The sequence below is a fragment of the Meriones unguiculatus genome, chromosome 19, assembly GCF_030254825.1.
Source record: "Meriones unguiculatus strain TT.TT164.6M chromosome 19, Bangor_MerUng_6.1, whole genome shotgun sequence".
NCBI classification, from domain to species: Eukaryota; Metazoa; Chordata; class Mammalia; order Rodentia; family Muridae; genus Meriones; species Meriones unguiculatus.
In genome coordinates, this window is record NC_083366.1 from 68,416,770 (window position 1) to 68,443,909 (window position 27,140).

At 54.0% G+C, this 27,140-nt stretch overlaps 1 protein-coding gene and 1 long non-coding RNA gene across 11 annotated transcripts; one reads left to right on the forward strand and one right to left on the reverse strand.

Annotated features, from left to right (window-relative positions):
- Positions 1-11,373: 11,373 nt before the first annotated feature.
- On the reverse strand, positions 11,374-25,505 carry Rnf44 (ring finger protein 44). 10 transcript variants are annotated; one of them, XM_060372392.1, is made up of 11 exons: positions 25,486-25,505; positions 16,689-16,838; positions 16,218-16,446; positions 15,675-15,842; positions 15,074-15,247; positions 14,824-14,985; positions 14,607-14,731; positions 14,282-14,369; positions 14,081-14,202; positions 13,911-14,010; positions 11,374-13,785 (listed from the first exon to the last, which is right to left on the reverse strand). In XM_060372392.1, exons 2-11 carry the CDS (start codon positions 16,793-16,795, stop codon positions 13,723-13,725), a joined length of 1,338 nt encoding a protein of 445 aa, XP_060228375.1. In that variant the 5' UTR covers positions 16,796-16,838; positions 25,486-25,505; the 3' UTR covers positions 11,374-13,722. The 10 variants fall into 10 exon arrangements, with proteins under 10 accessions (XP_060228375.1, XP_021483510.2, XP_021483507.2 ...); XM_021627835.2 differs by lacking the exon at positions 25,486-25,505 and adding an exon at positions 24,962-25,116; XM_021627832.2 differs by lacking the exon at positions 25,486-25,505 and adding an exon at positions 20,560-20,845.
- LOC132649176 (uncharacterized) lies at positions 20,781-23,101 on the forward strand. Its single transcript, XR_009587614.1, has 2 exons — positions 20,781-20,915; positions 22,000-23,101. It is a non-coding gene; the product is annotated as an uncharacterized LOC132649176 (long non-coding RNA).
- Positions 25,506-27,140: the final 1,635 nt, after the last annotated feature.

Here is a 27,140-nt window from a genome sequence, read left to right on the forward strand (position 1 = left end):
TCTGTCTAGAAGCTCCCGTGTGAAAGGAAGGTGTGAAAGGTGATGTGGGGAAGAATCACCGGGTTCCTGAGTCAGAACAGCCCTTACTCAGAAACACCAAATCCCTTTGAGAAATGGCCACCTAGCTGGTGTAGGAAGAGGGGTAATGGGTCAGGATTCAGCTGCACTTGTCAGCTGTGTGAGCTTTAGTTTCCCCAACTGCAAATGAAGCTAACAACCGCCTTGCCTTTGAAAAGTTTGAAGGGAGCCCCCAAACAGAAGTCTTAGCATGTGAGGGAGCCAAGCCTTTAATCCCAGAGGTAGGAAGTTCAGGGCCAGCTGGTCTATAAAGTGAGGCCAGGGCAGCCAGGCCACAGAGAAAAACCCACCCAACTCACAGCACATGTTTGCTCCCCCGTCCACAGGAAGGAATTTGGAAGGAGCACTGGCACGGAAGAGGAGTTGTCTCCCCTGTAAAGCAGTGCTGTGGTCATGGAAATAGCTGTAGAACTCAAGAGACTGACCTCCAGGGATGATTGCTACTATTTTCATTCGATCCTTGGCCATTCTCTTCCTTGCCCTTTCCTGGTACAGAGAACTCATTCAGAGAATTCCGTAGGGTCTTGTCACACCCAGCCCACTCTGCTGCATCTGCAAAGGTGGTGGTCGGGGGGGGGGGGGCTCCGTGGTTTCTGAACCTCTGTGTGTGTGTTGCTGGCACTCACTTTTGCCTCGTGTGCACAGCTCCACCTTTTCAAGCACATGCTAAGTATAAACTAGTAACCTGCAACTAGTGACTAAGTCTGCAGACTCTTCACCTAAGGTCAGAAGATATAGTTCACATTTTATTCAAAGTTTGTCTATGAGAATTGTGGCAGTAACAGAGACAAAGACAGTTTAGACTGTCTTGACTGGCAGGGACTCTGGCCGTGTGATCTCTATTCCCTAGGCCAAGCTTTCAGCAGCTGTAAGTAGGCTGGCAGTAGCATTTTATTTCTTGAGAGTCTCACTATGTAGTCAGACTGGAACTTGCTATGTAGACCAGGCTGGCCTTGAACTCAGATCAGCAAGTGCTGGCATTAAAGACAGGCATCACCTTGCCAGGCCTGGCTGTCACATTTCAGTATGGCTGAATGGCTGTGTACAGCAGGTGTTCCCTAAACACCCTTGATGTTTTCAGAAATGTGTAGTTGGCTCAGTGAAGGTGTTCCTAGGTGGGCTGGAGTGCATAGCTCCATAGCAGAAGATTGGCCCAGTGTGGATGCCGAGGTCTTCCAGACTTGTCAGAACAAAATTTCACCCACATAAATAAAGGGTTGGGGTGAATTGTGGACTTATGGCAGATAGTGCCTGGCCCCTGACATACCTCATTTGCAGCACCTTTAGAACTCCTGTGTGCTTTAAAAAAAAAAAAAAGTGTGTACACACCATGAAGGAGGCAGTCCTCCTCCTCCTCTTCCACTATGTGGCTCCCAGGAATTGAACTCTGACCATCAGGGTTGGCAGCAAGCACCTCTACCTGCTGAGCCATGCCCTGGCCCTCCTGTGCTATTTGCCCCTTACTAGAGTGCATCCCCACACGTATGAGTCCAGCTACTGTGCTTGGCGAGCCTGCATGACCCTGCTACTTCCTATTTGCCCCTCTTGCTAACTCTCAGGATGACACTGAAATGCTCAGGTTCCTTCTCTTTGAATTGAGGTGTGCTCATCCTGTAACGGAAAGCCGGTGAGCACTTTCCCGGCTGAAGCAGGAAGGGTTAGTAAAGCGCACTGGGCTACATGACTCTCAAGAAACAAGCCTGGGGGCTGGAGAGATGGCTCAGAGGTTAAGAACACTGGGTGCTCTTCTAAAGGTCCTGAGTTCAATTCCCAGCAACCACAGGCTCACAACCATCTATGGTGAGATCTGGTGCCCTGTTGTGGTGTGTAGGTACACATGCGGGCAGAATATTGTATAAATAATAAACTTTAAAAAAGAGACCAGCCTGTCAGTAGAAGGCACTTGGCCTCCTGTGACTTGTCACCAGGAAGCAGGGCTCCGCCACTCTGGTGGGTGCCCAAGTTCAGGGCTGTAGTGCGCCCCATCTACTTGGACGACTCTGTCCCCATCTGCCTGCCCCCAAGCCAGTCTCCAGACACTGACAACCCACACTGCTCACCATGTGACTCATGTCTACACTGTGGGTTCCCTAAAATCTTGCTGCTGTGTTTGTTTGGTTGGTTGGTTGGTTGGTTGGGGTTTTTGTTTTGTTTTTTAAGATTTTAAAATCTTGTGTTTGCCTGCATGTCGTTGTGTGCACCACTTCTGAGCCTGATGTTCTTAGAGGCTGGAAGAGGTGCCCAGGAACTGGAGTTATGGACAGTTGTGAGCCCCTGTGCCTGGCTGGTATGGGTTGTAATTTTATTTTTTATGTATTGTGTGTGTATGTGTGCACCGATGCATGCACAAGCCCATGGACATCAGCAGAGGTTACCAGATCATCTGGAAACAGATAGGCATTACAGGTAGTTGTGAGCCACTATGTGGCTGCTGGGACTCGAACTCAGGTCTGTGCCGGAGCAGTAAGCACTCAGTCACAGCTAAGTCCTCTGTAGCCCACGGAGCTGTTTTAGCATAAATGCCAAGTGCCTTTACCATAGGAGGACCACCTTCTGCCTTTCACTGTGGCTTGTTGCTTTGTTTGCTTTTGAGGTTTTTTGTTTGGTGTGTGTGTGTGTGTGTGTGTGTGTGTGTGTGTGTAGCTGAGGACTTTATTTGGAGCCTGTGGATCATAGGTAAATGTTCCACCATTGAGCTACATCCTCAGCCTTCACCAATTATCTACTAGCATCTGCCTCTGTGGGGGAGGCAGAGAGAGAGTGAGATTGTTGTTTTTCTGATTGTGATTTAGTTCTTTTTTTCAATGGTGGAAGAATTCAGGAAGTACATAAAAACAGGAGAGTCAGGCATGATGGTACACACGTGTGATCGCACCACTAGGGATATCAGGGTGGGAGGGACTCAAGTTTGAGGTCAGTCTGGGTTACACAGAACCTTCGTAAAAAAAAAAAAAAAAGTAATAGCACACTGACTAGAGATGCCTGTTACTCATACACTTATTTATTTACTCTGTGCACAGGGAGGTGCATGCCACAGTAGGTCAGGGGATCATTTGTGGGACGTGTTTAATGCTCATAAAAACTTTTTTTCAGAATCCCAGCACTCAAGGAGGCAGAGGCAGGTGATCCCTGTGAGTTTGAGGCCAGCCTGGTCTACAGAGTGAGTTCCAGGACAGCCAGGGCTACACAGAGAAAAGCTGTCTGGAAAAACCAAAAAAAGAAAAAAAACCTTTTTCAGGATGAAACTATAGCTAAGTGGTGTGTACAAGCCACTTGGTTCCATCTCAAGTATCAAAAACAGATACATAAAAACAGAACTTCAAAAAAACATTATAGTTCCAGGACAGCCATGGCTACATAGAGAAACCCTCTCAAGAAACAGAACAAGCCAGCAAGCAAACACAAACATATTTATTACATTTAAAATTTTTACAGTTGTGTGTTGTTCTAAGTGTGTGAGCATCTTGCCTGTATGCGTGTGTATACCACATGCATGGCCAGAGCCTGTGGAGGTCAGAAGAAGGAGTCAGAGTCCTGGAGCTGGAGCTAGTGGTGGTTATGGGGCCTGGGAATCAAACCTGGATCCCCTGGAAGAGAAGTAAGTGCTCCTCAGCACTGGGTCCCAGTCCCAGCGTTTGTTTATTTGTATTGTGATGTGTGTGTGTATGTGTGTGTGTGTGTGCATGCTTGTGTCAAAGAGCACACACAGAAGGCCAAGAGGAACTTTCAGCCTTTGGTTCTCTGTGGGCTCTGTTTCTCTTGCTTCAAAACCTTTTCTGTGGAAATGGCATAACATGGTAAGTATATTATCTAAAAAATTTTCAAGATCGTTTCTCTGTGTAGTGCTGACTGTCCTAGAACTCACTCTGTAGACGAGACTCAGAGAGCCACTTGCCGTTGCCTTCCAAGTGCTGGGATTAAAGGTGTGCTTCAATTTCACACATTCTTTTCTTTTTCTTTTTTGAAACAAGGTCTCACTATGTAGTCCAGGGTCTTGGACTCTCAGAGCCATGCCTCTGCCTCCCTAGTGCTGGGATTAAATGTGTGTGCCCCTGTACCTAGCACCCTCCTTTTTAAAGATTAACTCTGTGTGTGTGTGTGTGTGTGTGTATGCTATGTGGGTGCAGGTGCCCAGATCCAGAAGGCACTGGATCTCTCCTGAGGTGGCTGCTGGGATCTGGGAACTGAACCCGGGTCCCCTGAAAGAGCATCTTACAGGGCTCTTAACTGCTGCAGTCTTCCCCAGCTCTTTGGGAATGGCTTTAAAATGGCCAGAGCTCTTCGCTAGATAGATTGTAAATTGATCAAAGTATTCTTTTACATTTAACCCTTCACTGCTTTAAGTGGCAAGTTGGTAAACAAGCCGTAACTGAGTGTGTGCAGCTGTGCCAGCTCCCTCAGGAGAGGGCAGAAGGGAACTCGGGTGGGGGTGCAGCTCAGTGGGAGAGCGCTTGCCGAGCCTGCGAGGGCTCTAGATTTGAGGCCCAGCACCGGAACACAATAAAAACACGGACGTTTCTGAGTCATAAAAGAACAGAAGGTTTTACTTAAAAAAAAAAAAAAGTTTGTGTTAGGGGCTGGCAAGGTAGAGGCACTTTCTATGAACACGTGACCTGAGTTCAAGCCATTGCCCAGGTAAAAGTGGAAGGCCAGCACCAAGTCCACACAGCTGCCCACCAAACTCCAGGTGTACACACCCATAACCACACACCAAACAAAAATAACTTTTTAAAAGGTGTTTGTGCTATCTTAGCGTTGCAATCCAGAAAGTCCGTCCCTACAGCAGCAAATGAGTGTGTGCTGTCCCCTGCCTGTCAGCCAGGGCTCTGGAGCTTAATCCATGATTCCCTTTGTTCTAGTCTGATTGCTGGTGCAGTTTGGGAATGCCAGGCATGGTGATGCACGCCTTTGATCCTAGTTCTTAGGGCTAGGGAGGCAGAGGCAGGTGGATCTCTAAGGATTAGAGGCCAGCCTGGTCTACAGTGCTAGTTCAGGCTACGCAGAGAAAGGGCAACTTGGGGAGGAAAAGGTTTATCTCAGTTTAGGCTTCCAGGTCACAAGCCTTTATTGAGGGAAGCCCAGCAGGACCTGGGGAGGAGCCTAGAGGTGGGTACTCAGCAGAGACCCTGGAGGAAAGCTGCATACTGGCAGCTTCCAGGCTCCTGCTCAGCTGTTCTTCTTAAACATCGTTATGTGACTTGAACCCAGCACTCTATGCAGGCCTGGGAAGCACTTTACCAACGGAGGTACATCGATACTTTACTTTCTGCTTTTTTTCCTGAGGCCATGCTGTGCTTAAATATCTCAGACAACATTTAGACATGAGCAAAAGTGAATATGTTTTTGCTCAGCAGATGTAGCTAGCGTGCAGCCAGCGTACATGTGGGTGCTGTTACCGCCCTGCGTGCTGACCAGGAATGAGCTGTCTTGTTTGGGGGTCTTTCCCAGAATGCACCTCTCTATCCGTGCCTTTCTCTGAGATAGAAACAGCAGAGACCAGAGATTTATCCCAGCTTGCCGCATTAGCACACCCCAAATAAGACAGTAGTAAGGTTATTTTACTCCTGAAGTGGACTAACTCCTGCTCATCTCCCCTGGGCCACTGAGGAAGGAGGGCGGGGCCTGTGTTCGAGGCCCTGGGCCCCGGGGCTGGGTCAGCTTCTCACGTGCTCTCCCTCTGAGCAGCTCACTGGTTTAAGATGCTTGTTTATTCAAACCATGCATTCTGAAAACGACTGCATTGTCCTTTCCTTTCTGGTATTATGGTGCATGTGATGGCTTGGGGTCTAGGGGTCAGCAGGAGCCGTGTTGCCAGGAGAGCTCTCTGCAGGTTCGCTGTGGGACAGTAGAGGGCGAGGCAAAGCGCATGGGCACTGGGAGGAAGGGCCCCAAAGCAAAGCGGCCGGCTGGTGTTGGAGAGTGAAAGGCCAGGTTGAAGGCCCTCCTAGGCCTCTGGTTGGCTGCAACCTTTGGCAAACTGGAAGTCCTTTTTCTGTGCCACGAATTAAGGCCGGTTTTACAGTCACCAGGAAGAGAAGGCATGGCCTTGGGGCACATGTCTGTGAGTCCAGCCCTCTAGAGGCAGGGTTCTGAGAACTGGAGGTCAGCCTGGGCCACACAGCGTCAAGCCTGGCAGGAGCGCACAGCAGGACCTTGTTTCAGGGAACGAAATCCAAACGGAAGGAGGTCCCATGATTGGTGCTCCTGGCGTGCCACAGGCGCCGCAGGTGTGCAGCGTCCTCAGCAGAGCACACTCTGCAACAGGGCAAGTCAGGGGAGTGGGTAGTGAGGGAGGAGGGGCAGGGGCTGGGAGAGCAAGTCGGGCCAGTGTGCTGGCCGTCCAGGGCCTGCACCCGTGCATTCTTCCCTCTCTGCCTTTCTCTGAAATGAGTTGACATCACTGCCTCCTCCAAGGCAAGACTGGCCCACCCAGGGATTTCCGAAGGGCCAAGGCTTTCTACTTCCTGTGTAGAGTCTGAAAAGAGAAGGACCAGACCAGGGTCTTTGTCCAAGGTAGAGGCTCTTTACCTGGGGCCCATGGCTACCCTCATTCCTGTCAGTCCTAGAATGGGCTGTCTGGTTTGCAGTCTCTTAGGCGGTGGGGGAACAGAAGCGACAGGGAGGCCAACTGCCCCTGGCCTTGTAGCACCTCCTTCATTCCTCATTCAGGGGCCTATCGTTGGAGGTCCTAGCCATCATCTGAAGCAGCCGTTTGCCTGGGAACTTTACCCTCTGCTTCTGAGCCTGGCTTCTGGAGGTGAGAATTTTGTTGGCTTGGAGAAGCCAGCTAGTTTTGTTGAATTTACCTGACACAGATGATATGCCACGCTCTCAGTAGACACCCCGAGGAGTCAGGGCAATCCAATTTCCCCTAGAGAATGCCTAGGCTTTTACATGGTCTGCGTGGGCCAAGAACTCCCAGAGTTCCTCCTGGCCAGGTGCAGGCTGAACTCTCAGGTCAGGCGATGCCACCATGGGCCTGACACACTTGGAGTTGCTGGCAAGCAGGCAGAGGAAACAACTGAAAGCCTTCCAAGCCTACCCCAAGTCGTACTTTAGAGTGCTGATCCCAGCCCAAAGGCACCTGGACCTTAATCCGGTTCATCCTGTCGGAGTGGGCCTTTGTCGTTCTCCACCAGTTTTTTGAGCCGAGACTCCTTCCCATGTCCAGCCTGGCCTCAAACCCCTGCAGGCCTCCCTCCTTACCTTTCCAAGCGGGGGGACTGTAGGATGAACTGCCATGCCCAGCTTCCCTCAACTTCATATTTCAGAGTTGTAGGGATTGGAAGGGCGTTTCAGAAGGATCTGGTGCTTGGCCCTCTCTCCCTGCTAGTGTCAGCCTGGTAGGCTGACAGGCCAGGAATGGGGAATGCTCTGCAGTTCGTTTGGGAGAGGATTAAAGTGCAAGAAACCAAAACCAAACCGCCCAGAAAAGGTGGCATTGGCAGTCTATACCTGTCAAAGGTTTCACATGAGCCCCGTGCACCCATGCGTGTTTGTGATTCTCCCCCTTTGTAACATGTAGATCCAAGCGGTGACATTCTGCCCCCAAAAGGACTTCATGTTGCCCTCACTCCTTGTTCCTTTAAAAAAAGATGTTCTATTTTTATTAAGATTTATTTAGTTTGCTTGTATGTACGAGTGCTTTGCCTTGTATGTATGTATGTATGTATGTATGCTTGTATGTACAAGTGCTTTGCCTTGTATGTATGAGTGCTTTGCCTTCATGTATGTCTGCCACATGCGTGCCTGTGCCTAAGGAAGCAGTGAGTCTCCATGTAGGTGCTGGGAATTGAACGCGGATCCTTTCCAAGAACAAGTGCTCTTAACCACTGAGACAACTCTAGCCCCTTGGTTCCTAACCCTAACCCCGCTTTCATGCTAATTCGTTTGCACTTCTCCAATGGTATCATGCTGGTAGCGTTAGATAAACAGCATCAGGTGTAACCCTTGCGGTTGGCTTCAATAGTCAGTGGAGAGCAGTCTCCTTCTTCCACCCATGTTCTTGTTTTCCTCTCTCCAAGAACGAAGCCGGAAGACATCAAAGCACAGGCAGGGTACCTTATTAACGTGGGGCTGACCCTAAACCAGACAAACAGCTGTAAACAGGAAAAACTGGTCCATACCAGGTAATGACAGCTCCAGCACAGCAGAGCTGAACTCTGGGAAGCACCAGGATGTTAGCCGAACTGTCGGGGTGTTACAGGTCTTTCAGGTTTCCTCAGTGGCAGGTCTGTGGGCAGTGGCTGCACATGCATTTCTGTCTTAGGGGCTGAGGTGAAGAGTTTCCCTCTGCAGTCCCTGCTGAAGTTCTGGAGGCTGCCTGAGACAGAGGCCTTTAATTCTCATTGGTTTTGTAAATGTGTTTTGTTTAATTTGGCATTGAACATTTTTTTATAAGTAACAAAATGGCCACTTTGATAATTGTATATTAAACATTTGCTTTTATGTATCTAAGAAATGAGCCCTTTGTCAGTTTGCAGGTTTTCACTTTGATATCAAACTACTAGCTTATGATTGTTGATGTTAACAGCCAAAACTACCCTGCCTAGCCCTAGATCTGGCAGTTCCTATCTCTCTCGGTTTTTAAGTTTTATGTTTAAGTCTATGGTGTCCAGTCTGCACTGGTGTAGGAGCCGGGGAATGCAGTTGTTAGTGAAGCCAGTTGTAATTGTGTAGACTGACCTTTAAGTTGTAAGCTGCCTGTGGTTACACCTCTAATCCAGCACGCCAGAGGCACAGACAGGCAGATCTCTGTGAACTCGAGGCCAGTCTGGTCTACATACTGAGTTTCAGGACAGCCAGGGCTATACAGTGAGACTAAAAACAATTTTGTTTTTTCACTGGGTACGTCTGTGCCCCCACGTGCCCACAGAGGCCAGAAGGCAGCACCGTTATCTTCCCTTCCAAGTTACACACTTCATTGAGAGGCAAACCTGGTTCCTCTGCAAGAGCAGCCTGTACTCCACTCTTAGACTAAGCCATCTCTTCAGCCCCAACCTTTAGATTCTTTATGCTCTGTAATAATCATGCTGCCTTTTTACTTTCATGTGTGCACACAAGCACACGTGTGCATATGGTGTGCATCGCCCCGCGATGTTCTCTTGCTGTGTGAGTCCTGAGGATCAAGCACAGTGTCACCTGCTGCGCCATCTTGTTGGGCCTGTACACGGCTCTGAAGATCCACCCAGACGCTTCCCACTTCCTTGTTGTTCGAAGCTGTTCCAGCTGCTCTCTAGGTCCTTTGTTACTTTTGTATCTGTTTCGGAAAAGGCTAAAAGCATTCCTGAAATTCTGCGAAGCTGATTCCAGGACACTTTCCCTTTATCCTGATGTGGTCTTACTTTTGTACCCGGTTACACTTGCCAGTGTGCTGTTTCAGTTTCCAGCCTGTCTTAGATTTTCCTTAAGATTAAATGTTCTGTGCCTGTGCCCTGCAGAAGCAATGGGCTCCTCCAAAGAGACGCAGTTTTGGGCTGCTTGACTGGTGCTGAGAATCGGCCTCCTCGGGAAAAGGAACACACTCGCCTGCTGAGCCATCTTTACAGGCCCAAATTTTTCTTGTGACTGGTTAGCAACAGCACGATTTTAAATTATATTTTCACGTGTCCAAGTTGGGAGTGTTGCTGAGTCAGGTGCCCAGCGTGATGGGAGACCGACTGTGGTGCCATACGCCTATAACCTTAGCACTTGGGAGGCAACCCCTAGCTGATTGGAGGCCGGCCTAGGTTACATGCATGTTGTGTCGATTCTTTTTCCCATGTTTGTTGCTAGCTTCTAGAAAGACATTTTTTCCCCTCTCTCTCTTTTTTTTTTTGGAGATCGTCTCTTACATCCAGTCTGCCCCCTAATTGCTGGGCTCAAGGCATTACCATCTCTCTTTCTCCAAGTGGCTAGAACTACAGGCACGAGGCCCATGGGCATGCGCAGTCATGCAGCCCTTGTACCCCAGTCCACTGAGCCCACTGTCTGGAAGCTCTCTGGTTTGCACTAGCTGGACTGTAAATGCAGGGTGTTCCCACTTCCTTGGGACTTCCTGCTGCTCCTCAGTGACACATTCTTGAAGCACCCAGGCTTTCATGAAGTCCGAGTTAGCTGAAGTTACCCTCTCTTCGGTCTCACTGACCTTGCTTTTGTGGGTGGTGACTTGATGTAATCTGTGCTTTTTCTTCGGGCTTTCTACAGCCCGAAGAGAACTCCCCCACACTGGATTTTCATGGCTCTAAGGCCTGGGAGCCCAGTTGCTGCCAATATGCTCTCTCCACATCGCGGAAGGCCACAGGGTGTGCGCAGCTGCAGCCAAAGCAAACCCAGGGCCTGTGGCCGTCTGGAGACTTACAGCCCAGGCCAGCACAGGGTCCAGGTGAGCACAGGGGATCCCGGCTCCTGTCACCTTCCATGTGAAGCGGAGTTACGTGATCAGCCCTTATTCCTGCACAAACCAAGATGCTTCCACTGGACTTCTGAGATGGACTGTGAGTAAACCTCGGTGGACCCCGGCCTCCCACTTTGATACAATCCAAAGACTACAGAGCCTGACCAGAGCTCTGCTCAGGGGAACATCACTGGCCTGCAGTGTGTGCTGTTTGACACGCTCTCTCCTGTACCCCTGCATCCAATGCAACCACAGGGAGAAATGAAGCCACCCCACCAACGCCCCCCTCCTTCCCCGGCAGGGGACAGAGGCAAGGAGTGCACAGGTCTCTGTGGTTGTGGCCTGGCCAATCATGGGTTGAAAACTGAGACTGACTGACTGAAAACTGCTCAGCCAGAGTTGTCCATCGACTAAAGGAGCTCCTGAGCAAGAGTGGGCCTCCCCTTTGGAGAAATGTTAGAATTGGACTGAATCTTGACTCAGTCTTAACTCACTGCTATAGGTGAGGCCCAGAGCTCAGCCTCAGAATTTCAATGCCAGGGCCTGTGTGATGGCACATGCCTATAATCCCAGCACTTGGGATGGGAGCAGAAGGTTCAGGAGGGTCAAGTCCACCCTCAGCTACGCAGCAAATCTGAGGCCAGCCCAGGCTTTCTGGGATCACCTCAAAACCCCAAGAAGAATTCAGAAGATAGGACACTGAAGGATGTCCCTGCCCACACTAGTTAAGACTTCGGACAGAGTCCAACTTCATATGAAGCAGTTGTTTCTGGCCAGTGTTCACTGCCTTCATGGTTCCAGAGCAGGGAACCTGTCTTCTGCTACTCACATGAGCACTGACTTCCCCAGGGCCCAGGCAGTCCCCACTTCCTACTTCCCAGGAAAAGAACACGGGCAGCCAGAGGCAGCCCGGGCAGCACTTGTATACATCATACATTTATTAGTGAATATCCCTCTGAAATCAGCAACAATATTAAAAAAAATAATGATTGCACTACTTGGTCAAGCAGAACTAGCAACTTTCATTTTAAAAAAAGTACAAATCTGTTAAAAATTTCAATCAGTATACACATATATAATACAACATACTAGTTATGTTAAATGCTACAAACCAATGTGAGTCCAATGGGATGGAAAAAACCACACATTTAAGCTTTAAGAACCATTTTTCTCTATATATTAGCATTTTCTCAAATACATACATGGGAAAAATGAGGTAACTGTAAGATGTGCAAGGAACAGGGCCCCCAAATCACGTGTTTATATATATATATACGTGTGTGTAGTTATATGTGTGTGTGTGTATATATATATATATATAAAACCTTTCTAACACAGAACACAGGCGCTGGGCCCAGCAGTGCTGGGGGAAGGTGCCCACTGTCATGCCTAGGCCAGAAGTTGGTAAATAAAGAGTAAACAACGCCAAGCCCCCACCACAGGGAATCATTGGTAACATGGCATCTACAGCAAGGTCGGCAAATCACGAACATCCTAAGTAATTGTTTCAATTTTTTTAAATGATTAAAAAAAAAAAAAAAAAGTATATTTCCCCGGTAGCTGCTTGTTGGAATCCTCACTGCAGCTGACACAATCCATGGGCCAATTCCGCTGCCCCAGGAACCACAAGGGGTGGAAAACCTTTTTTTGGGGTAAGGAAGGGAAGGGGTTGGAGAAGGTGGTTCTCTGTGTAAAACACGTGGATTTTCGACACTGCTATAAATATAGAAACATCACCTGGAGTTATATACAGTAAGACTTTGGGTTCTTGTGGGGTGGGACCAGGCTGATGGCCCTGGCGGGCTGGGGTGGGAGGCAGGGCCAGGGCTGCTGCGTGAGAACGAGGGTGGTTGGAGCATCCCTGAGGCAGCAGGCGCCAATGGCTGCCTGCTAGGATGTGCCGGCCCCACACGCGGTTCGCTCACTCGGGGCAGCAACCCCAGTTGCAGGGAGGAAAGGAAAGGAACGGGACCTGAAAGGAGGGTAGGAACTCAACCTCCTCCAGACTTGGAGGGCAGGGATCAGCCAGGAGGGCCCGGAGGTGGAGGTTCACGCCCTCCCCGATCCCTGTCCTCACGGGATTCCTAGGAGGAGACTCACCCAGGCAGGTGGGAGACAGGCCCTGGCTGGAGAGGAAATGCCCTGAAAAGCAAACGGTCCCGGTAGGCTCTAGGGACATGTGCAGTACAGTGCATGGCAGTTATCAGCTGAGCACAGAACCCCCCGACTCTGCCCTGTGACTTCCAGCCACCCAGCGCAGTCCCGGTGGCACACTCACACGGAGGCCTGGTGCGGCACAACCTGACCCTACTCTGCCCCCTGGGCATTTGGTCCCGGTTGGTCCCTATGCCCCAGCCCACTCCTATTAAACCAAAGGGAAAATAATAACAGTAACAAAAACCGAACACCTCTTAAATAGCCCCTACACCCCCTACACGCAATTTTGGGCCAAATGAATAAACAAAAACTGCTGTTCCTCACGTTCATGCAAAACGACAGAGGGGGAGAGGATCGAGCACGGGTCTGACGTTGTCACTGGTAGCGGGGCAGCCACCAGGAGCACAGGGACATGCCCGGATTGTGGCCTGGCCCTGCACAACAGAATGTACCCAGCTGGAGCCCCAACCCATTTGCTCAAGGAGCCTGGCTGGGACACTGTCCAGCCTGGGGCTGGGCTGGAGTGCTGTGCCTGGCGTGAGGGTCCCGAGGAGTCAGACCCACACTGCACAGCAGCAGAGGCAGTGCTGACTGCCTAAGTCTGTCTTCAGTCAAGCAGGAGGACTGGGACCTGGGGCTTAGGAAACGGTCTCTGGCTGCGATCTGCCCCACACCTGGCAGTACCACAGGGCAGACAAGGAACACTTCAGTACAAGAGACCAGCTGACCCAGGGTGGCTACTCCTCTGCCCATCTTGGGGGGTGGGGATCACACCAGCCACCACACGTGGGGAATGGACTCCTGCCTCCCAGAGCCAGCAGGAAGAAGGACCCAGGGGCGAGTAAGAAGCAGACTGAGCTGGGGCCACTCAGGCAGCTCCATGGCGGGCAGGCAGGCAGGCAGACTGGGGAAGGAGTCTTTGGAGCTTGGCAAATGCAGGGGCTTATTGCAGGGGCTTCTCCAGGGCTGACCCTGGCACCAGCTCTGGAGCTGCAGGTGGAATGCTGCGACAGCCTGGGCCCCTCCCTTACAGTTCTCCCTGGGCTACTCCCTGCCTCCCCCCATCCGTTTCCGGAGCTTTGGGCAGGGTTCTTGTGGGTGGCTGTGGAGCCTCACTCAGCCTCCCTGGGCACCTCGGAGGCATCGGCCCGGCAGATGGGACAGGTGCGGTTGGCCTGGGAGGAACAGCCACACGTCAGAACTCTTTCTTATCTGACCTCCCCTCCCCCACCTATCTGACCTGGATAACCCCCCACACCCGCCCACAGAGATACCCGGGAGCCGGCTCATGCCACCTTACCTTCAACCACTTGTCAACACACTTGGCATGGAACTCGTGGTTGCAGGGGAGGACTCGGAGCAGCTGGCGCACCTCGAAGTCACTGAAGCAGACCACACACCTGAAGAGGAGCACAGTGTCAGCCCACAGGCAACCGAGCTCCCTCCCAGCGCTCTTGCTGTGACACTCACAGAGTCTGCTCGGACTGATGGCCTTCGGGGTTGAAGCGGTAGGATGGCAGCTGCTCTATGTCCGCTTTGCTGAGGCCTCGGGGCTTGGCATCTCCCAGCCGCTCAGCTAGGTTCAAGAGAGCCTGGAGCCAGGCAAGAGGGTCAGCAGCGCCCAGGGCCGCAGGGCACCCACCCCACCCCGCCCCGCACAGGCTCACGGACCTCGTAGTTCTCCATCTCCACGTCATCCACGTCCAGGTCCAGGCTGATGGTGGGGCCCATGGCGGCAGGCGACATTGGCAGCATTGAGCTAGGACGGGAAGGGAAGCCCCAGTGCGCAGGTCAGCAGAGGCAGGGGAACACAAAGTGTCTGCAAGGTGCAGAGCCTGCAGCCGGAGCTCAGGGTCCTGGTGTTTGCTCCAGGACAGGCAAGGGATGACTGCTGTGTGCGCCATGGGGAAGACACCAGATGGCCACAGAGCCTAGAGCTACCAGGGCTGAGGAGGAAACAGGGTAATGGCTCTAGGGCAGCAGTGCCGGCACTTACAGGAAGTAGGGGAGGAAGCTTGGGTAGTAAGATGGCGGCGGCGGTGGGGGTGGCGGCGGCGGCAGCGGCTGCTGCAGGCGGTATCGTTGTGTGCTCACTCTTCGCGGCACCATATGCGAATATGGCTACGAACAGGAAAACAGGCACCCGTGACCCGGCAGGCCTGCCCACCTGCTCACAGCCCTCAGCCTGGCTGGGGGACAGGGGTGGCGCTTACCACACCAAAGGACAGCTCCTGGTGCAGCGGGTCAGGGGGCAGGTAGTGAAGGGGCACTGAGGGCGACAAGGCTGGGCCGGTGGCCGAGGTGGAGTACGTGAAGCTCCCTAAGGGGTGTTGATCCCCTCGAAGGTCCATGTCAGTTTCTAGCCGCTGCAGGGGCTGGAGGAGGAAGGGCGGTCAGGCAGCTGATTCCCAGAGGCCCTTGTCTCTTTCCACTCCGCGTTACCCCTCAACCTCCCAAACTCACCATTCGAGGGTGCTGGGTCTGCAGGGATACGAACTGCCCAAGAGGTGCCATGTGGGTAGGTTGGGGGGGTGGGGCTGGCGGGGCATGAAGAATGTAGTGGTCGCTGGAGATGAGGTGGGGGTAGGTGTGATAGGGCACAGGGAGCTGCTGCATGGTACACGCCTGGATCAGCTGCTGAGAGAGGGCAAAGAAGCTGGGCCTGTGCTTGCCACCAAGGCCAGGGGACAGCATCCAGCAAAGAGGTGCAAACCCGGGAGCCAGAGCAGCTCCAAAGTCCCCCCTTGCACCCGGCCACCCAGGCAGGACGCCTTTGGCAGGCTCCCGCCACTGCAGGGCCTTTGGCAATTTATGTGGCAGGCACTTTGTTACGGAAAGTTCCCTGAACTCCAATGGCCTTACACCTGTGTGGGAACACGAACACACACACACACACACACACACACACACACACACACACACACACAGCTCTGGGAAGGGTCGTGGCCAGAGGGCCAGGTCAGCACACTGGCAGCCCACACAGTTCCTAAGGCAACTTGTCAGCATGTCTGCTGCAATGGACAGTGCGGCATGTACCTGGGGCAGGAGAAGAAAGCTCACTCACCGGAGGTGGGAGGCAGCAGAGGGGGTAGTGCTGCCCACTGAACATCACGGAGCATGCTGGGAGCTGCTGGGTACTGCAGCCAGGGATGTGTTGGCTTGTAGGCAAGGGGAAGCCTTGGGTAGTCACTGTGGTGACTGTGTAGGACAGAGGGACAGGTCCCTGGTGCACCTGTGGAGAGAGCCCAGGGAAGTGAAGGCCATCTTCAAAGCAACTCCCGTGGCAGGCCAGGCAGGTCTCTGGAACATGACACCAGCCTGGTCTATACAGGGAGTTTCAGGCCAGCCAGGGCTATATAGCGAGGCCCCGTCTCAAAATACAAAAAAGCCGTGTTGGGCAGAACTCCTGAATAATTCACAGCAGGCACGCTAAGTAAGACCCTCCCCCTTTCTGGAATCCAGTTTTCCCATCCACACCACAGGACTAACATATGCTGTAATGTAAGCCCAGAAAGACAGGCTCAAGCTTTGCTGCTTCTGCTTCTTAGCCCAATTTGACAGAGAGAACTTGGGGGCAGGGAGGCGGGGTAGGAGTTCTGCTTCCTACCTGTTCTTGGAGATCAACCATGAACGGGCTCTGCTGGGTGGCTGGGTGCAGCATTCGGGGGCTCCTGCCGGCAGGAGCTGAGGCTCTGTGCTCCTCTACAGAGAGGTGTGACGGTCGGGGCAGCAGCTGCTGGGAGGGTAAGTGCTCATCCTGGGCAGGTGGGCTGGCCAGGTGCCCCTCGTGGCCAAGGCTGTCCCACAGAGAGGTGTGATGGTCGGGGCAGCAGCTGCTGGGAGGGTAACTGCTCATCCTGGGTAGGTGGGCTGGCCAGGAGCCCCTTGTGGCCATGGCTGTCCCACAGAGAGGAGCCCAAATAGAATAGAGGGGCACCACTCCTTTGTAATTCACACAGAGAGAAACTAGGTTCAAAGCCCACACTAGGAAGATAGCTCACCAGGGCGTCCACCCCTCTGCCCCTGAACCCAAGCCAAGAAGGCTGCCCTTGAATGAGGGATGCAGGCTTCTTCCTACCTTCCCCAGAGCTGGCCTGGACTGCTGCTAGGTCTTGTAGAGAATCGCCAGTGACCCACAGGGGCAGAAGGTGGCCACTTAGTCACTGCTAGAACCCATGGTCTCATCAGGGGGCAGGGAGGTGGAGGGGCTGGGCCTGGGCTCACAACCCTAGGAGGCAAGTAGAGAAAAGACATGGAGGGACAGAAAAATCCTGCTGCTTATAACATTAGGAATTGAGAGACTACTAAACCCCGGGCAGGCCCTCCTCTGAAGCCTGGGGCCCAGTGTTGACGGGCTAGTCTTAGCTTCCTGTTCTGTGAAATGGGATCAAACCTCCTTATCCTGTGGTAAATTCAGAGGGCAGACAGTATGCTTCAGGGCCCCTGGCTCCAGTGAGGCTCAGGCTGGACAAAGCTCTTCCTCTGCCTCACACCAGGGGCTAAATCTTGGCCTCCAGGCAGCTGGGGCTTTTGGAGAGCTCCAGGTTTCCCTTTCATGTGGGTGGCTGAAAAGTCCCAAAGAGGCCTGGGACTCAACTCTTCTCTCAGGTTTTCTACCCTTGGAAAATTTCAGTGTAAAGCCAGGCGCCATTCTCTCTCTCCTTAGGCCTACTTCAGCCTAGCGCCCACTCAGGTAGGACTCCGTGCACTAAGGAAAGTTCTTAGCAGGCTGGCCAGAAGAGACTTTCCTAGGTCCCGCAAGTGAAAGCTCGAAAATGGGGCAACTTCAACTCTCTATACCCTGCTGCTCACAGGAAAGCTCACCTCTAGGCACAGGGACTAGGAAAGAAGCTTGCATCTGGTAGCATGCTGGACTGGGCATATGCCCATGTCTTACGACCCCACGCATACCCCAAAGTAGGAGGCAGAGCCTCTAGAGAAAGAATGAAGCTGAGAAGAAGCTGAGGTCAGGGCCCGGTCTCCTCTTTAGGGTCCAGGTGGGAAAGCAGGGTTATCTAGCTCCAAGCTTTCACCCACTGACTCAAGAGTCAGGATGAAGGCTCGCCAAGGAACACTCTGAAGCCCATCAGGCCCTGTGACATTGAAGAGCACACCACAAGGACCAGCCCTCCACCACAAGGTGTCTTCCCTCTTTCTCAGCCACCACACCTACGGTGGCCAATGTCCAGCGCTAAGTGCTGCCACCTGCTGCCATATAAGGGAGTCAGGCCGGTTAAGCACCTCAGTCATTTCTGCCAACAGAGGGGCCCTGTCCTCCACCCAGGGCTCCCCAGGGCTGCACAGGAGAGTGCTTTCTCCACATTACCCAACGGGCTAGGCCAAGGCCACAGGCCTGAGTGTACTGGCTGGATGCACTTTTGTTCCTGAAGGATTCAGGCACTCAGCAGGGGTGAGAGTCACCCAAGAATGCCCATCACAGAGGTATGTAAAGGCACACAGTCTGGCAACAATGACAGGGTGCTGCCACAGTAAAGACTGGGGGAATATAAATTAACTACTCCCCCAACCCTAGTCTCTGAAATAAGGCTAAGAGCCAGGGAGCAGCACCTGTCCTCCTGATAGCAAATGCACCTCTTTTCCAGGATACCCTGACACATAGCTCCCCACTTCCTGATTCCACATCAGCCACAAATGAGGGTCAGGAAGACTCCCCCAAACACCTTCAACAGCCCACCCCAAACCAGCAGACAGAAGGCTTGGCATCTTAGTGGTGGGCAATGATGCCAGAGGTCAGCTCTAATATACAACAACCACAGTTTCTTGCCAGGGTGTCTTTGGCTCATGGTTTTCCATCTGTGAACATCAGACTCCTCTGTAAAAACGGGAACAACCTAAGAATGACGTCCCAGGAATCACTCTAAAGAGAAGCAGCAGCCTGGTGAATTCCAGCTGCAATGTCAACGGTTATCATTAGGAATAAGATGTGCGCCCCTGCGGTGGACACAAGGTACAGTAGGTACTGAAGGAGGCTGAAACACACTGCCCTACCTGTATACCTCAAGACAGAAAGGTGATTCCAGAACTCCTACCAGAAACAAAAGCGGTAAAGAGGGGACACACCCATTTCTGTTACTTAAGCCCCAAGAGTTGTAGACCACACTTCTAGCTGCTTCCCTAGGCCCACTGGCCAAAGTGCCGCTCCTCTCAATGATGACAGGGGAAAGACCACAGATTCCCTCAGGAGCCACACAGGAGTCACACATGGCAAGCGTCTTTAAGTACCTGTGAGAAGCCATCGGACAGACGTGCAAGGGGCTGAGCTGGACCTATCAACACACTCAAGGTCAACCTGCAACACTGCTTTTCCACACCTTCTTTTTCAGTGTAGTCTCATGAAGTTTGTGTAAGCGCCCCTAAGTGCAATCCTGCCCCCATGGGTCCACAACCCTGCCAGCCAATCCCAAGCAGGCCTTCTGACCCTGGCGTGGGATCCGTCTGAAGACAGAGACGCTCCCTCTTGCAAACAAGCAAAGGTAGACTCCAGGACCAAGATCAGGCTCAGGCGGGAAGAGAAACTCTCCCTCTCTACTAGCTTGCTCAACCCCCACTGTAAACAGGCGCTTCCCAACTCCCAGTAAGACCTCGAAGGCGGTTATGGGGGGACCACCACACCCTGGACGGCTTCGACTCCCCGGATGACCTTGGCTAAAGAACTCCTTTAGTTTCGTTAAGCCTCGGTTGCAACATTTTAAAGCCAGGACTGCAATCTCCCCAGGACGCCCCTCAAAAGCCAGAGACAAGAAAGCAGGTGTTCACATTGTAGGGGAGGAAAACAAAGTCCCCGAGGATCAGGCTCCTCCCTAAAGCGGGCCAGACGCAGGGAGTGGGGCTCCAGCGGCAATCTTCCAAAGCTACCCCTCCCTGGGGGCGAAACCCAAGCTAGCACACCTGTCCCAAGAGAGCCTCGGTTGTCCCCTCTCACACAGTAGTGGCGCACTCGGAGGAACACCTAGGGAAGAGGCCGGGCAGCAGCGCTGGGGCTAGAGCGCTGTGACTTTAAGAGCCGAGGATCCCGGACCATGTGCTCGGCGTGAGACAAAAGCAACAACAAAGGAAGTGGCGGCCGCAGGGGGAGGGGGAGGCTCCTTCCCCTCCACCGCAGCGCTCCGCCAGGCAGAGGGGCGGCCGGGCCGGGGCCGGGCAGCCGCGGGCAGCGCCAGGCCAGGGGGCCCCGGCGCCAGCCCACCCCGGCGGCTCCGGATCGACGCCCACGGAGCGGGTAAACCACAACGAGTCCCCGAGGGCGCCGCAGGGCCGGCCCGAAGTTACGGGCCTAGCCCGACTCACCGGCAGCCGTCCGACTACACGCGGGCTCCTTTGTTCGCGACGCGGGGTGCGGACGGTGGGGCGCCCGCTCCTTCCCGAGCCAGCGGTCTTCCGCCTCTGCGGCCCGGGCCCGAGCGGAGGGCGGCGAGGACGCAGCGGTGCGCTCCGGCCGGCTGGCCCTTTAAGAACTGTCCGCGGCGGCCGGATGGAACCAGCCCCACGTTTGATTCACAACATTCGGAGCGGCGGGGGCGCGCAGCGCGGAAGGCGGCTCGCGGGGGCGCGCCGGGACGCTCAGGCAAACAGTAGCGGCGGGAGCCGGCCCCGCCCCGCGCCGCCGCGCCAGCCAATCGCGCCCTGCGGGCGGCACGTGACTAGCGGGCCGCCATCTTGGGAGCCAGGTTAAAGACGCCTCCTCGCCCCCACCTCGCACTAGGAGCCCCCACGGCCAGGTCGCGGGCGGGGGGCGGGGCGGCCCCGGGTGCCGGGCCGCGGCGCGCACGAGGAGGTCACGGTTACCTTCGCAGGGCCCGGCCCTCGCGGGGCACGCGCAGCGCCTCACGCGGCCGAGGCGAGAGGAGTGCTCTCGGCCCGGCCGGCAGGCTTCCCGGAGGTGACGTCACTCCCAAGCCCCACAGGCCGGCGATGACCTCATAGCCCACCTCGTTTCTCGACTCCTGGTTTCGGTTCCGTTAGGCGGCGCCTTTAAAAAGCTGGGACAGCCCAGATGGCCGGACAGACCAATGACTGACGACTCTTGCAAACGATTTAACGTCTCCCGGGCAGGGGGATTGGTCCTGCGCATGCTGACGTCACAGAAACATTTTGCCACCCCGCCCCCAGCGAGGCCGGGGAGAGGGGTGGGGAGCCTTATGTCGACAGAGTTAGCGTCTCCTGTCCCAAGCCCGGGAGGTGCTTTAGTTTTCTACGTCTCCCAGCACTCGAGCGTCTCGGGATTATGACAAGCAGTCCATTGTACCGGAGCAGAGAGGAACACACCCGGGACTAGCAAGTCTCTGTGAGTTCAAGGCTAGCCTGGTCTAGAGTGCAGGACAGCTAGGGTTACACGGACCTAGTCTTCCAAAACCCAAGAGTGTCACACGTCCAGGTCAGATGACACAGCTGACAGGGAGCGGCTGAAGCAGAGCCTCGGTCTTCAGGGCAGCTCCCAGGCAAACACACAAAGTGGGGATAGTGTCTGCCTCAGACCTAGGAGCACCAGAACGCCGTTACCCAGAGCCCCTAAAGCGCCCACGAACCCAGAGCAAGGCGCTAATACAAAACGGCAACATTTTGTTAAACCTCTGTGGTAGGCTACCGACGGGGACGCCACTTAGTGGATATAGCCCATAATCTCAAATATTAAAAACAACAACAGTTTGCTCAACAAGATGTAACAGTACTATCAATTTCAACTGGATATTGTATCTGCATACAGTACTTCTGAAATGATACAGGAATTGTCGGGAGGGTACAATTTTATTTTCTTTGTACTGTTTGTTTGTAAACACAGTCTATATCTCAGGCTGGCCTCAAACTCCTGATGGTCCTGCTTCCACCTCCCCGGTGCTGGGATTACACCACTCTTGGTTTAGATTTTTAGATTTGGTAACTGTATATTTATTTAAAAAAATTCTGGACAGAGCTGGCCATAGTGGCGCAGGCCTTTAATCCCAGAAACTGGAGCGGAGGCAGGTGGTCTCTGAGTTAGGGGTCAGCCAGATCTACAGAGTTTCAGGACAGTTAGGGTGACACAGAGAGACCCTGTCTCAAAATACGAATTCCAGACAGTACAACCTACTGAAAAAATTGCCAAAAATTATAAAAGAATATATCTTAGGTCTATTTCTACAGATTTTATTTTATGTGTATGTATGTTGTGTCTGACTACGTTGTGAAACATACACATGTAATGCCTGTAGGGGCCAGAAGCTGTTGGACCTTTTGGAACTGGAATTACATATAGTTGCGAGTCGACAGATGTAGGACTGGGAATCGAACCCTGGTCCTCTGGAAGAGCAGCAAGTGCCCTTATCTCTCAGTCCTTTAATGCTGATTTTATGGCATAAACACTTTCCCTCATAATGAAAATCTCTCCTTAGGAAGAGAAGCCAATGGAAAGGATGCAGAAGAAAACTGGGGGAATAATCTTTGGCTCAGAATGTCCTGCAGACCAACTAACTGCATGGGGGATGTGCAGCCAGCAGCAGGATGACAAGGTGGTGCCTGGGGCGATTTGCAGGTCTCTGAGCAACAGGAGGGGAAACTGATGCAGTGGCACAGATGTTACTTGGGATGCCACTTATTTACCACCATGTGGACACGCCCAATGAGGCTCTTTGCTGGTTCCTTGCCAATTCCTGTCTCCTAAGCCTCATCTCCATCAATTGATAAGCCTAGAAATCCTGCGCACAATCAAAGGCACCTGTATCTGCGTCCCTGCCTGCTTCTACGGGAGGAGCCTGCGGTGGCTCCTCAGTGCCTCGGAGGTGCATCTGACATGCTCACCCTGCCAGTCTTCTGGGCTCACCTCTTCTAGTGGCTTCCTGTACCACAGCTGTGCTCCTTCTGACCAGCTGTGCCTGCTTCCTCCTGCTGGAGCAGCCTTTCCTTTCCTACAAGTCAGTTCCTTCTCCTGCTTTCCAAGGTCCCACTCCTACCTCCCTTTTTACAGTGGCCTGTTGGGACCCTGGCCTCCACTGTGTGAGAACCCTGCCACAGTCGGGGTCTCCCTCCATAGCCTCCTCCTGGATGCAGTGCACTGGAATCCAGCCTTCACTAGCAATGTGGCATCATAGGCTAGCCCAGCCTCAGTGTACAGGAGAGATCTGAGGGCCACAGAGGTGAGGTCACTTGCCCAAGCACAGATTACCAATTTCTCTCAGAAAACCTAGGGAGAGAGCTGTCAGCAAAGTGCTTGCCACACAAGCTTGAGGACCCGAGTTCAGCCCCACAACACACGCCAAGTTCCTCCAGACCTGCAGGTCTCTCCGACCCTCCAGACCTGAAGGCTTCTCCTGCCACATGAAAAACCTTATGGGCAGAAGGGAGGAGAATTTCTAGTATGTTTCCGAAATTTTTGTTTTGTTTTTCAAGACAAGGTTTCTCTGTGTGTAGCCCTGGAACTCTTTGTTTTGTAGAACGAGGCTGGCCTTCATCTGCCTCTGCCTCCCAAGCGCTGGGATTAAAGAGTGTACAACCACACCGGCTAAGTTTCCTAAATTTCAACAGAGGCCAGAAACCTGGACTATCTTCTGAGTATTCTCTGGAATCCCAGCGTTGGCCTCTGTGTGCCTCTTCCTCCTTACCACCCGCCCCTGTGGGGTGTAGCCCTTATACAACAGCCTGCCTATTCTCCCAGTGGGCAGGTACTGTTTACTCTGAGAGGAAGCAACTGTTTTCACCACAGAACCCAGAGGTGTAGCCCAGTGGGTTGCAGAAACCACATAAGGGGGTGCTGCCTCTGTTTCAGCAAGCGCTAAGAGTCTTCCTCAGTCACCCACCCTGATCACCTCACGGTGAGCTAAGAGCTAGATGCCAGTGTTTGCCCCACTTCACAGAAGAGGCAACTGAGGTGAAAGATAGTACATATCTCTGAGTCTGTGCAAAGAGCGAAAGCACAGATGTCCTGGGGAGGAGGAGGCTCAGGACCCGGCAGGTGGCTTGAGATGGCATGGGCAGAGGAGAGCTGGAGAGCTCGGTAGGCAAAACAAAGCACTCACTGCTGCTTTCCAGCCTGCTCCTCCAGGCCTCACTGTACAGGAGCTGGGCTCTGGCAAGCTGAGGCAGGAAGAAGGTGCAGGCTCACTTCCCCAGTGGGGCCCTGCCCAGCCAGGGCTTCCACCTACCATCAGAGCCTGAAAACTGCTGCCTCCCTTCTCTGAGTCAGAAAGTATTCCATTTCTTTCTTCCTTGGTCCCTCACATCTTCATCCATCCAGGCAGGGCACAGTAGCCTTCCCCACACTAAGAAAACATGCAACTGGAACCTTGGGACACACAGCACACCCTGGCTAGTTAGGACTCAGACCTCTCCGAACACTACTAAGCATCAGACTGGGAGCCCAGAGCCTCCTAAAGCAGGGAGAATGTCAACAGGCCCTCTTCATTATACAAGAAGCCCAGGCTTTGCTTCTGCAAATAACTGACCATTTGTGCAAGTGGACAAGGAGCAGAGGGTGTGTGTGTGTGGGGGGTGTCTTATGCTCCAGCCAAGCCTGGCTAGGTTATCGTACCGCAGGCGTGGACAAACCACAGCACTGATGACTGAGGCTCTGGTCACCTGCTGAATGTCTATCGCAGGAACACACTAATGGCTAAATGCAGGCTGCTCTGGCTCTCAGGAGTTCGGTGACCTTGAGAGCTTCTCTCAGCTCCCCGAGGATGTTTGTCCAGGGGTAACAGTGGACGACAGTACCTGTGCCTACCTCCTTAGGTGGCTGTCAATAGATCGGCAGGCGGTGATGAACCAGTGTGATTCCCTGGCTATGTCTGCAGCGGGATGTGAACCAGTGTGATTCCCTGACTATGTCTGCAGCGGGATGTGTGAACCTTGTGTGTATGCTGCATGCACCTCACCACTGGAATCGCCCAGTCTGCAGTCGAATAGGAGCGCACTGTATCACTGAGAAGAAATCGGTGGGGCTAGAAGAGAGCAGTGCCCATAAAGACGAAGACCCACTTTTTCGTATTTACGTAGCCCGCCCTCAATTCCTTCCCCCCGCGTCCCCCAGCGCCAGCTCCACTCAACCTAGTGAGGCTCAGATAGCAAACGCTTTGCGACTGGGCAAGATGCAAACCCAGCCGATCCCTCAGGGTTCGGACACCGCGAATGCAGCGACGACCGTGTCAGGGCCGTGCCCCGGACCCCCAGCCACTCGGCTGTCAAAAGACGAAACGGAGGGGCCCACACGAGGCCGCAGGCCGCAGGATCGGCGCTGGAGCCCCACCAGCCCTGCGCCGGGCGCCCTAGCCCTCGGACCGAGCGACGACCGGGGCCGGCGAGGCCTCAGCGGAGCTCCCGCGCCTCCCGCCGCGTCCACAGCGGCCCGCGCCCGGGCGTTACCTGAGGCCACGCTGGGCTCCACCCCCACCAGGCGGCGGCGCGTTGCTCCCGGGGCAGCCCGGTCCGGCTCCGGCTGCGGCTCGCAAGCCGCCAGCCGCGGCCCTCCCCCTGCGCCCGCAGTGGACCGTCCCAGGGGCGCCGACCCGGCTCGTAGCCTCCCCCTCCCTGGCGCGCGCGATGGGCCGGTCGGGCCGCACCACGGCGGGCGGGGGTGACAGGGCGGAGCTTCCGGACACGCTTCCGTCCCGAGACGGCCGCGAAGCGCCCGGGAGGAGCGTCACGCCCCGCCTCGCCGCACGCAGTGGGCCCGTCGGGCCGAGGCACCGCGGACGGGGGGACACAGGGGCGGGGCGTCCGGACACGCCCCCTCAGGGTCTCCCCGCCGGACGCGCGCGATGGGCTGGTCGGGCGTCACCACCGCGGGCCGGGGAGGACGGGGCCGGCGAACCTGGACACGCCCCCTCAGCGCGGGCGAAACCCACCGGCTGGACGCCCGCTTCCCCTGCGGCGCGCAATGGGCTTACCCGGCCGCACCGTCGCGGAGGGGGCGGCGCGGGGCGGGGCCTCCGGGCGCTGCTCCTCCGTGCGGGCGGAGGGCCTGGGAGCCCTGGCGCTTTCGGGGGCTCCGTGACCCGGCATGAGGGCGCTCTTTGTTTCTTCTTCTGTAAAATAAGTTAAACACGACTCTGTGGCCCTTCAAGGACACTTCAGAGGACACAGACCCCCAGATACCAGAGGACGGGGTAGATCCTGCCTGGGCCGTTCCTTAGGCGGGCGGGAAACGGGTTGGTGAGAACTACAGCTCCCAGCGGGCCGTGCAGCCGAGCCTGCCGGAAATTGTAGTTCCTGCACGCCGTGGCCTGGGGGTTGCCCAGACAGGCTCACGTTCTCAGCCCAAGACTTGGTTGGCTCCGCAGTGGCTCGTTGTCCGCGTTAACTGGGCCTCTAAAGCCTCCTTTTGTTGGCTTCCTCCTGACAAGAGAGCTTTAAAGGGAATGTGTTTCCTGGAAGGGGCCGAGGGTCTGAGAAGTGGGTTGGAAGGTTGGTTCTAGGGGTGACATGTCCCCAGGCTGGTACCCTCATTTACAGGCACCAAAGGGACCTTGCACCTGCAAAGTGCAACGATCTGGGGATGGGGAGTGAAGGCGTGAACACATTCCACCAAGGAGCCTCCGTCGGTGGTGGCTCTACAGGTCTCCCTTGAGCCCATACTGAGAGGAACCACGGCTGTAGCCAGTGTCACACAGCTGGACAGGGGCATGCTGCCACTAGATTTCACCTTGACCAGATAGCCGTCAGCCTCTGCCTTGCTGGGATTAAAGGTGCGCGCTGCAATGGCCAAAGATTTCTTTCTCAAAGCGCACACTAACGCAGGGTCTACGGAGGACCTTGGTGTGTACTGGTTACCCGTGAGAACTTTGCTCCATGGCTTGCAGTGTTTGGCGCTCTCAAACCTAAGATTAGTCCCTACCACATTTCTGTGAAATAGAGCCTGTCCTGTTCAGTTTACAGGCCAGGACTTGAGGTGCCCTGAGAAACTTAAGGTGGTAAAGTTGTGGGGAGACCTGGGGACCCTGGTCATCCTTGGCTCTTAGTCCCACTTTCTACTTCCCATTCCCTGAAATTGACATCGAACACAAATCTGTTATTTGACCTGGATCATCACAGCCCAGAGCCCAGGGAAATTCTCAGGCTGCCTTGGTGTCAGGTGGGCAAGATGCTTTGGGCAAGGGTGCCAGCTGTATCAGGTTTCGGCAGATATTGTGCAATGGTCTAGCCTTTGTCTGCCTCTGGCAGCCAGCCTTGTGACTCACAGCTGCCGGCCCTGCCATATAGTTAGGAAGGTGCCCTGGGTTCAACTGCTCTGCTGGGTTGGGCATAGAAACCAGTCATCTGTACTTGGACCCAAGGTCTAAGGCTAGAACCTCTGGTGAGGTCACCTACCTGTCCTTCCACCACCCAAGCCACAGCCCCACCATTAGTCAGTCCCTTTCCTCCCTAGAGCAGAGTCCACAGCTGCGGCCAGAGAATCGGGCAAGAATAGTTGCCCAGATAGTGTTACTAGGCATGTATGGCCATCGACTGATAGTCTGGCCTTGGCTCTGTTTTTCCATCTAGAATAAAAGAAAGGGTTGTCCTAGAGTTGTCGGGAAGAGATTATATTTATAACAATATCGCA